Source organism: Aythya ferina, assembly GCF_964211825.1.
Source record: "Aythya ferina genome assembly, chromosome: 11".
Classification (NCBI taxonomy): Eukaryota; Metazoa; Chordata; class Aves; order Anseriformes; family Anatidae; genus Aythya; species Aythya ferina.
The window spans coordinates 10,678,254-10,689,697 of NC_140307.1; the positions used below are offsets into that span (position 1 = coordinate 10,678,254).

The following is an 11,444-nucleotide window of genomic DNA, read 5'->3' on the forward strand; positions in this document are numbered from 1 at the left end:
ACAGTACATTAAATAAAAAAAACTACATGAGATTCTGGACTAACCACATTTGCAGAACCACAAACTACCTGAAAGCCTTGCAGAAACCCACTCACCAGAGGAGATCTTTTTAACATCCCTGTAACATGGCACTGTTTTCATCCCCTTATTTATCTCCTCTCTCCCCGCAGCATTATGAGAGGCAGACGAGCATTCTTATCTGCCCCTGCTAAGTTTTTATGGCACTGTCACAGTGATGATAGCAAAGTACATCCAAAGGTGATCAAGAGCAGCCAAACAATCATCTCTAAATGGCAGCTTTGATTTTTTCCTCCAACATTAATTACCGTATTTAGTAACTTGTAATAAATTTCATAACCATTCCTCCATGGAATTTAGCACTATTAAATCATGCTTATTCTTGCTGGTACAATAAGGTTAGAAGTATTTATTAATCTCAGACAATTACTGTCTACACAGAGTGGAAGTTACAGAAGCAGGTGATAGTCCACAGTGGCGAGACCATACAAAGAACTAGCCCTACATGCCTGAGTCACAGGTTGCCATATTACAGGATAATTCAGAACATAGCATGACACCACATTCTTTACAAAGCCATTCCAGGAGATTAAAGGACATATTAGGTTGTGAAAAATCAAAATACCTTTTCTCAATACTGACTACAGGTTTAAGCAAAAGTATGGTACAGTCAGTAAAGCCTACCAGGGACATCACAAGGTAAGACAATGTTTTAAATAAGACCTACTTCCCCCCTGCCCCTTTACCTTAAAAAAAAAAACGTAAAAAAGGCAAACAGAGTGATGAGACTCTGGCAGACTACATACAGAAGACAATCCTATACCCCTTGTAAGCTACTTTATTTCTGACTATGAAGAGAGACCATAAAAATTCCATCAAGTCACAGCAGTAACATTTCACTGCCACATTGGGTTGTTGGTGTAAGGTTGTCACAGCCTACAAGGTAGATTAAGAGGTTTGACCCTTTGGTGTCATTTTCTGTTTTCAACTTGACTGGAATAAAATAAACAAAAAACCCCAACAACAAAAAACCAACCCCACACCGAACAGCCTGTATAGAGCAGTTGACAGAGGCTTGATGGAAAATTGTGCTCTCTAGTGGAGAAATGTGATTTTGCACAATAAGGTTTCAAACCATGCTGATTCGTCCACCAGACCAACACATCTTCAGTGCAGAGAAAAATATCAAGATTTTGACAATATGAAAAGAGTGCAAGTGCCTTGTTCAACAGATTTATTATAACCTAGATAGGTTTATATTGAGTTACATGACAGACTAGAGCTAAATAAGGCTTCTAATTATACAAAGAAAATACCTGAGACATTCTTTTATGCTTGTTTACATTTAAAAAGTAGTGGCACTTAATGCAATAGCTAAACATGTTTTTATTTCTTTTTTTTTTTTTTAAATAATATGACTACTTTGTTAATTTTAATGTAGTCCTAGATAATACTGTGTAGTCTGATGAATATCACTTTTACGCTAGGTAATGCTGTTTGGTTTACAGAATCAGGAGCAGGTTTTTTCTACAAATAAGCTGAATAACAAAATTATCTCTGTTGATTTATTTATAGCAAGAAGAACTATCATGATCCCCAACTTCTTTATTTGTAGTCATGCATACACCACTCTGTTCTTAAATATACTGAATGAGTCTTCAGGAAATACTAACTCTCTAGTTTGTTTTCTTGTAGTGTTAAGAAAAATATAACCCATTTTCTTCATCACAGCTGTCCTATGTTTATTTTTTCTTGGCAGGTATGGACTAATGAATACATGAATTCAGTTTAATAGCAGATGAATTAGAATGTATTTTTAAAGAATAATTTGGCCACTTTATGCTTCCTCAACAGTATACAGGATTTAACTTCTTTGAACTCTGCATCCTAACTAGCTTGCTGGAATAAGTCTGAAGTTAGAAGACAAAAATATGAAAGTGTTTAAAAAGCTAAGTTTACAGTTAATGTGCTAATTTTAAGAGGTATTAAAATATGGCATGTATTTAATTCAAAAGCAAGGACCTAGAAAGATGTGGGGCATTAGAGTTCTCTTTTACTCTTTTATGTGGTTGCTGAATGCAATGATCAGCTGTTGACTACTACAGAAAGTAGCATTCTCTTCCTCTTTGGCCCTTAAAGATGAAATATGGGAAGGAAGCATGGGGAAAATATTTCTTTTTATAATGCATACAGAAACCTACCTTTCGCCTTTTAAGTTACCTAATATACTCAGAATAGGCAGCCTAAGACTTAAGCAAAGCCAGTTTAAAAAAGTATCATAAGCCACAAACATAATCATTGAAGTTAAAAATCTGCCTTCCAAAAATCTAGCTGGCAAATCTTTTGGTTTCTTGTTTTTCATGAAAAAAGTTTAATGGATGATCTTATGCCTAGAGCAAGAAAGGGAGAGGTGCACTGACTTTCGGTATAACTGGTGCTGATTTGGCAGTAATTTAAAAAGTTGTATTTAGTTAATCCCACAACAGCAAACTTCACAAGTTTCTGCACTGACAGTCATTCATAATTTTAAGTTAGAACAGTTGTCAGTGATGTGATAAAAGGAAAATCTCTATTTAAGCAGTTTTGTCAGTTCTTATTAGTTTTTCTATTAAGTGATATAAGAGATAAACTGTAGGTTGCGTATGGCTAAATATCCATATTTATAAAGCACTGGAACTCTAAAAGACAGTTTCCATTTAATATTCTCCTGACTATCATTTAAATTATACTTTATTTAACCCATATCATTTAAAATCATATATAAGAAAGACTTCAGTTCATCTAAGAAAATAGTTTCGAAATTAAAGAGACAGAAGCAAGAGATACCCCTTCCAGTTCCGTGCAGTTATTGTTACAGATAGGTAATACAGGGAGCTCTTAAATGTATTTAGCTTAAAATTCAATAGTATTCATGCAAAATTAGCGTAAAGTTGTGAGCATACTGTAGCACCACTTCAAATTAACTGATACCTGATATTAGTTTTGTTGTATTAATAATACCTGTCAGTTATACTAGTGCACATATAGAGGGGAGGCAGGCCAGTAACTGAGAGAAATGCTTGTTTTTCTCTAAGTGGGTAGGTCTGCAAAACCTGCCTTTTAAGCTACAACAGCGTTATCACAGCAAGGCAGAAGTTTCACTGGGTTTTGCAGACTCAGCTAGTTACATCACATTAGAGTTGGTTCGCTACTGAAAGTCATGGAGAAAAATACTAAAGCATAACTCAGTAAATTAATGCCTTAAATTGTAAGCCATCCAAAAATTAGGTCAAAAGTTATGTTATAGGCTACAAGACCCTACTTAGATATTCAATTTAGCCCACATAGGAAGTACAAATATGTTATCTTCCAATTAAAAATTAGTCTTGTTTCTTGAGGGGAAGAGACAGAGAGATAACAAAACCCCAGACAACTCATGCCAACTTCCAGTCCCATCCTACAAGACGACTTTGAGGTTTTTGGAATACAGCCAGGAAGTCATCCAGTGACAAATTACTGTTGCTACCATGACAGACTGTTTTTAAGGATAATTTCCAGTAACTCCTTCAGAAGCTATTGTGCAAAGAACGCAAAAGCTCGCACTGACCTATTATAATTCAAGTACTCTCTCTACTTCATGATAAAGAGGCTTTAGAGAATATGAAAGCACAGTCCAGGAGATCTTCTTAAGACAGGGCAAATGTCAGACTTCTTTCAATTTCCTATAGCTCAGCAGTTGCTGAAGTGCCATTTGTGTAACCACCTTTAGACTTCATGTGGTCCTGAATTGATGCAGTCTAGAAGAAGAAGGGGTAGACTGAGTTAGAATTAGAACATTCATCTTACAAAGTCTGGTTGTCAGAACAATTTCTAAAAGCATAAATTTGAAGAAGCAGACAGTGCTAGGTCCCAGTAGCAGTGGGGAGAAATAGTAACTAAACAAACAAACAAACAAACAAACAAAAAAACTAGAAAAACTACCTAGAAGTTCTGTGTTAAGTCAGTGCATGAAATGGGTATTACTGTCCAACATCCAGCTGTTCTTACATCTCTCAACATGGCACAACTTTGATTTTGGATGATGTGAAATCTGGACCTAGTATCAAGTGCTTCCACAGAATCATTATCCCAAAGGGTTCACTTCACACACAGAGACACTGGGGAAGTCAGATCATCCTGTGGAACGTATCTTCTATAGTATCTTATGCTTACAAACTGAGGGGCATTTCGGGGGGGGGGGGGGAGAGGGGGGGGTGAAAGGGGTGTAGGGTGAACACAAAGACAGATGTTTTGTCCTTCCATGATATTATCTAGTATTTTAGTATCTACTGGCTCTACAGGATACTGAGCTGAGATTCCTGCTTATCCAGGAGCACACACTTACTGATGAAAAGTCACTACTCATCTCTCTTGTCCCAACATGCGCATTGTGGACGAAGTTCATTGGTTCTCCTATCATGTTCCGGTCCAGTCTCCGACGCCTCTTCTATAAAAAGAAAGATATCTTATGTTTCTACTCAGAAAATATGGGGCAGCTTTCAGACAGAAACAAGGAGCGGCAAACAAAGAAAAACAGGCAGTTCTGACCCCCCAGTGACTCCTTGTGGCAACCAGGCTGAAGCTTTACACTCGTCACACTATGAGAGGGTCAAACGCACCTTTATTACTGCTACTTGATTTTTAGCAAAAGCTTTCTTGAATTTTGGAAAAAGTCAATCCCCTACATATAGGGTCTGAGAACTGCAAACAATCATACTGGCAAAGCTTCTGACAAACAACATATAAAGCTTAAACACAGCATAACATATCCATTCTTAGCTTTTCTATTAATCCAATTTAATAAAACAACATGATAGTAAAAGCGTTTCACATTATAACCAAAAGATAAAATTACAAATATGATAAAAGATGGGATTTGTGCATCTACCTACCGGCTGGGGTTGTTCACCATTGCACCAGTTAAAACAAACCAGGAATTCAGTCATTTTATGTTTTCAGTAGGTTATACGGTCTTGTTATTTAATAATTTCTCTGGGAGTTAAAGCAGTACAAGGACCAAGATGCGGTTCCTAAAGTGAGTTTAGGAAGGAATTGCTTGAGCAGATTCACAGATAAAGATCACAGAAAGCATCTGATGAGTATACCTAGAAAGAAATTATTTAATTTATACTAAAATATCTAAAGTTTTGTAACAGTTATTGAGCAACAGACATTTCAACAAGCTGAAACAAGTCTGTAAGAGAACTGTTTTAGACATACCTCCATCGAGTAGCAGTATCAATTTAAAAATCACTAGGTTCACATCAGAAGACAGCATGAACAAGCATGCACATTTATTCCCAGACAGAAAGTAGAATATATTCTAGCGTCTTTACAGAAGTGTAATTAAAGCAACACAAGAATTAAACTAAGTCTTGTTTAACAGTCAATAACCCTGTTGTAACTAGAGCTGGCCAAAGCTTCTCAACTATTTAGTATTTCCAGAAAGAACAGCTTAGAAGCACAACAGACTGAATGATTAAGCTTCACAAATATTTGCAAAATAAAAGTATTCTTACGTCTTACATAGTTGCTCTTCACAGACACAGAGAAGTTCAAAGTAAAGAGAACTCTACAACACCAAAAAGCCATTAAACCAGAAAAAAAAAGGAAAGCTTTTTTTTTTTTTTTTTTTAAATCAGCAACAGAACCAGTTCATCAGACAGAGCCCAGAACTTCCCAGAACACGTAGAACGATGAACACAGCAATCCCAAATCAGAATCATAAACAGGAAACTCATGGACTATACAAGTCCTAAAGCTATGATAAAACCCAATAGTGTAGTGTCAGTGACTTGTTTATTTTTATTTTTAAGATACATCCCCCTTCGAATCAAGCCCAGGCATCACATCAATATTTTCACATCCTACAGCATTCAAACAATGTAATAACAGGTCAATTTATTAAGAAGTTCTTTAAAAAGCTTACAGCTTAACAGAAGTTGCAACACCATAAATTCAGTCTTCCTAAATCAATACTGAAGTCCTCACAAACTGCATAAACTCCCCCTATTGCAGGCATTTCTTATGTAGTCCCACAATTATGTAATTAGCACATTAATATCTTTCACCTTTGTAGTTCTATTTCACTTTGTCACTTCTCACACTTGAAGCAGATTTTTTAAATTTCTGCCATTTATGTTTCAAAGCGTTTGTGACATTTGCTTCCTAGCTTTAGGTGGTCTATATGATGCATTATTGAAGAAATTAAAACCTCCGTTATATCCTGTGTGGTTTTAATACAACTCATTAGCTGGCTAAATGATCATTTTTCACCCTGCTTCATTCTCTCACAAAGGCCTTTATCACCACTGGTGTCTTGTATGGGTGCAGCAAAGCAGGGACAGTGGTCCCCACAACTGCAAGAACACGCAGAAACCAAAGCTTTTGCCCACACTTCACAGAAGCTGCAGACTATTTGGGTTTAATGCATGTTAAGGAGATTATCAAAGCTAAGATTTTCTTAAAAATCACAAAGTGTGTCACTGTACCCTAATAACCTATTTTGAAAGCAGACTTAATGGGGGGTCAAATGAGTTTACCAGAGTCAAATTAGACATAGGAACATCCCCATCCCAAAATAGTGGCCATACACCTGCTCTCCTCCTGCTGTACCCCACAGCCTTCAGCCTCAGCAGCACGTACCTGTGTGTCACCCGCAGCTCCAGGCGTCCTGCCGGGTGCCACCTCCTCATTCAAGCACTGGCAAGCAGCCAGTTCCTGCCTCAGCAACCCTAGCACATTTGCAGTTGATATTCCTTGATTATAATCCTGACAGCTAAACAAGACCACTTTGGTGTGAATCCGCACCCCGGGATGATTCCTTTGCTCGGTAACTTGCTGCAGAAGTCTATCTGGCAGTGCACTTCATGCTTACCTACAGGTGTCAGAAAAGGAGAATGGAAGCCAAAATGGTGCTCTGGTTTGGCGTGAGATTTGTACAGCAATGCAGTTTTCTCAGCGCTACCCATCCAGCCTGTGGCTCACTTCCACTCCTGCGGCAGCCCTGCAGGTGTCATCCTGGCAAAGAGCAGTGCTGAACGTCTTCCTGTTGTGTTCTGCAACGGGGCTCTTCTTTTCCTCTGCATGAGTCAGGGTGTCATCCTCCCAAACAGAAATGTCTGCACAAGGGCACGGGACACCACCTTCCTCCCGGAGACTCAAGGTTTCCACAGTAACTGGAAGAATTTAAAAAACATCTTAATGTGCTCAGGCTCGCCCAAGACTAATAAAAGCCAACAAGAATCCCAAAACCGAGGAGAAAACAACGTTTTGTCACTGTTGGCACACAGACCAGAACCGGACAATATCCTGTTGTTCTTTCTCTCTGTTTTTCCCCATAGCAGCAGCAGCATCAAGAAGAGAGAGACAAAGGGCCAGGGAAACAGCTAGCACGCGCAGACACAGATGTTGAATACGATGGGCAGCATACACAGCCACGCTCCGTGGCGTGTAAGCGCCCCAGAGCTTTATGGGCATTTAGATATATTTTACTGAGTGTAACACGCAATTTGTCCCACCATTGCTATGCATTAAAAAGTATTGAAAATAGCCCTGTGTTTTATTATACTAATTCTATAGGAAGTGTAGAACATTCTCCTGAATGAAAACAAAAGGATCTCCCCTTTCCATTGACAGGAGATGAGCACCATCAGCTTAATAACAGACTAAACATATCTGTTCTCCACAGTTGTCCTACAGACTCAAGGTCTGGTCATGAGATCCCTTTCTGAGGGATGTTGGCCTCTCTGAGATCCCCCTGCTCTGTGCCTGGAATGTGTGTGTTATGCTGGCTTTGCTTGTTTTACTGATATGGTGCTAAAATCCTGAAATGGCTGTATGGGTATGCATCTGAATGGCAAGGTATGGAAATAATAATAAAAAAAAAAGACAGTGGAACTTGTAGATAACAATTAGTTTAATTAGCTTTGAGCATGGTGGTGCCTCCAAGTCACCTCGCTCCACCACAGGTGAAGATTTCAACCAAGCACACCAGAACCCTTTGGAAGGCCCTCGGAGCCGCGCAGTTACAACGCTGCTCTAGAGGCGCGGAGCTGCGCGGGGACAGCCCCTCATCAGCTAATTGCAGGCCCCTCACCAGCTAATTGCAGGCCCGTAATTACGCGCAGGGCCGGGCACAGGCAGGGGCAGGGCGCCCCGCGGGCCGAACCACCGCAGCGCCTGAGGGGGGTCGTGGCGCAGCACCCCCCGGATTTCCTTGTCCCCCCCCGCCTTCAGGGCGCGTTGGTGCAGCCCCAGGCGCGGCCGCCTCCCCTCCAATGAGCGCCGCCGAGCGGCCGAGCCGCGGCCCTATCGGGTGCGAGCTGGGCGCTCCCCGCCCAATGGGCGCGAGGCTCCCCGCGCCGCGCGCTCCCGAGGGGCGCGCGGGCGGAGGGGGGGGGGGGAGGCATGTGGTGCACGAGCACCACCCAGGGGCCGCAGGGGCTGGTAGTAACGGCCTGAAATGGCCGTTTAAATTTGAGGGCGGTTTAACTGAACGTTGGGGTGCGGGCACAGCACTCCCAGCAGGACGGAGTTTATTAAGTTACAATTAGGCTACTTGGATTTAATGGGATTTTAAAAATGCTTACTCCTGCAGGTCAGGGCGCTGGAAAGCCAAGCTCAAAATTAAAATAAAGGGGGAAGAGCGGTGCTGCAAAGCAAACAGCAGGTGGCAGAAGGCATCTACCAAAGCACAGTTGGTGATAAATCAACGAGGGAACTGACGTGAAGGAATCCCAACAGCACAGTTAGAGGAACAACCTTCATATTATTTATGCTCTTATCACACAGCCTAAAAACAGATCAAGTATTCTGTTGCCATTTTCCACAAGGAAGCATATGTCTTATGAACGTGGCAGAGTTACCACTGCCAGCGAAAAAGCCAGATTTCACTGAATTAAAAAATTATCTAATGTGAACCTGAATGGTGATGGGAGGGGGTACCCGAATTAAGTATCCAGGTTAACAATACTAATGAGAGAAGCCCAGGAAACCAAGATTCCCCGATCAGCACTGATAATCCACGTATTAATCCACTCGGAAAGCAGAAATTCAAAGCAATACTGCACATACAAGTATTAATTCCACCACAGTGACTTGATAACTCAAAAGTAAGTCGTATACCAAGTATGAAACAGTACAATGAGATTGTTTTAGACCTCTAATTTTATCTGTTTCTCTAAGCAATACGTTTAGCTATACTTCTTCACCTGGATAAAAAAAAAAAAAAAAAAATCAATACAAAAGTGTCCAATACTACGTTTATCTAATTGATAAATCAGTTTTTACTAAAGCCAAGCAAGACTAAATGCATACAACAATAAGATTACTCAATTTAGCTGTAAATGCATTTGATGCCAGTACACTGTAGTTATATTAATCCAACATTTACTTTTTATGCATTAAAACATAAGAGTATCATTTGAAAGACTAGTATCTAATGGAGATAACAAATCATAGTTTTAACTGGCATAATTAAGAGTTCATTGAATTAATAAAGATGTTATATAAGCTGCTCAAACTTTCCCCAATTTGTTTTCCCCCATTTAATTTTAATAAAATCTCTATCTAAAAGTTTTTTATTCATACAAGAACAGAACTTTCTACAATTTTAAGGTAAAACTACCAACTATATTTTCACATGTATTTGCCTGAGGAATCAAACACTGCAAGCTTCATTTGCTCAGGAATTCCAAAGAAATGCTGTAGCATGCAATTGCAAAAGCATCAATTTCTGTGCTTAGAATTCTCATTTTCAGTAACAGTGGACATGATTTTTTTTTGAAAACAAACAAACAAAAAACTTCAAAGAACAAACAAGCAAACTACAGAAGAAAACAAACAAACAAACAAAAAAACAGAAAACAAGAGACTACAGCTTGAAACACTAAATTGGATACTACATGAGGCAACAGAAAACAAGAAATATTAAAGGAAATTAATTCAGATTAGTATACTTCATGGAGGCATCTAATTCCATATTATACTTTAATAAGAATAGTTCAAATTCCTAGATTCTAGTTTTGAAGTTACGTTACAAAATAATAATAATAAAAAAAATAAACAGTATTTATGTACATTCTGCTCCAAAAATGGACTGCAGAAATTCTTTACATTTCTTTTAGAAATACACATAAACCACAGCACAGGTCAACAATCCACTGGCAATTAAGACAAGACAAAATCAACTTAAAGAAAATACATCTGCGGAAAGTTTTAATCTATTACTACTTCAGTAACAGCATTTCAGTGTTGCTTCAGACTACTTTAAGGAATTTGTTCTTGCTCCAAAACATCATTGCAGTTGACTTCATGTTGAATGACCACTTGTTACAGTAGGTCTTTCACAGAAAAAGATGAATATTAGCAGTGGGAAATTAGGACTTCAGAAAGTTATGAGTCTAGGCATGTATACAACGTGTAAATCATCTAAAACTGAAGAAAACCACCCCTCTGATGCCCTACCATACATGCTTTGTAGAAAGTTTCACACAGCCTACCCTTCGTCTTACTTCAATGCGTGCCATTTACATTACTACTTAAAAATAACAGACACAGCACAATAGTTTGTTAGACTATTTGACCAAACAGTTTAAAGCTTTTTTGCCAGTCTAAACCAGGTGTGTGTTCCTTTGAATGGGAATTCACACTGAGTGCTGCAAGTAATTAAACTCAGAGAGATGGATATCAACCTCCATACAATATTTATCATCAGTATTCACTAATAGTTTGTTATGCTGCCCTCACACAGATTATCTCACATAACCCCAAAGCACACTTGAATAATTTGTTTAGAAAAAAAGTTAAATGCAGTAGTTTTTCCTACAGACAACTAAATTTCACATGAAGTAGAAGTTGTTTAGTTTTGTTTATGCTTCAATAGCAATAAAAGGGGGGGAAGGGGAAAAAGGGGGTGTGGTGGGAAGGGGGCCACACACACATTCTCATTATGAAGACATCTGTCCTCCCAAACAACCACTATGTGTATTGAGGCCCTGCTTCCGAGGGTGCGGCCAAATATCACTCATTGATGGGAAGTAGATAATTTATTTTTCTTCTCCTATGCTTCCACATGGCTTTTGTTTGGTTGTTGTTGTTGTTTTTCCCTCTTCCTTTTCCTTTTAATTCAATTATCCTTATCTCAACCCATGAGACTTTTTTTTTTTTCTTTGCAGCATACTTTCTTCTTTTGAGGATGGGGAGTGACAGAGTGGTTGTGGTAGAATTTGGCTGCCCAGCAGGGTAAAACCACCACAGGGCAAATTATTCTTCCAGGAAGGGATCCTGGTCTTCACAATGCAAGAACAGGACTGCCTACTCTATTTCTTTGTTTTGGGCATAGCTCACAGTGATACAGATGTGGAGGAGCCAGAGGTGAAAATCCTCCTTCTCCCTCCCAGACCTGA

The 11,444-nt window shown here is 39.2% G+C and overlaps 1 protein-coding gene across 4 annotated transcripts; it reads right to left on the reverse strand.

Moving 5' to 3' along the window:
• Positions 1–1,235: 1,235 nt before the first annotated feature.
• Positions 1,236–7,214, reverse strand: LOC311442682 (CDC42 small effector protein 2-B-like). Of its 4 annotated transcripts, none has more exons than XM_084532186.1 (4): positions 6,914–7,214; positions 4,929–5,141; positions 4,382–4,483; positions 1,236–3,794 (listed from the first exon to the last, which is right to left on the reverse strand). In XM_084532186.1, exons 2-4 carry the CDS (start codon positions 4,980–4,982, stop codon positions 3,720–3,722), a joined length of 231 nt encoding a protein of 76 aa, XP_084388312.1. In that variant the 5' UTR covers positions 4,983–5,141; positions 6,914–7,214; the 3' UTR covers positions 1,236–3,719. The 4 variants fall into 4 exon arrangements, with proteins under 4 accessions (XP_084388312.1, XP_084388313.1, XP_084388311.1 ...); XM_084532187.1 differs by lacking the exon at positions 6,914–7,214 and adding an exon at positions 6,682–6,874; XM_084532185.1 differs by lacking the exon at positions 6,914–7,214 and adding an exon at positions 5,966–6,593.
• Positions 7,215–11,444: the final 4,230 nt, after the last annotated feature.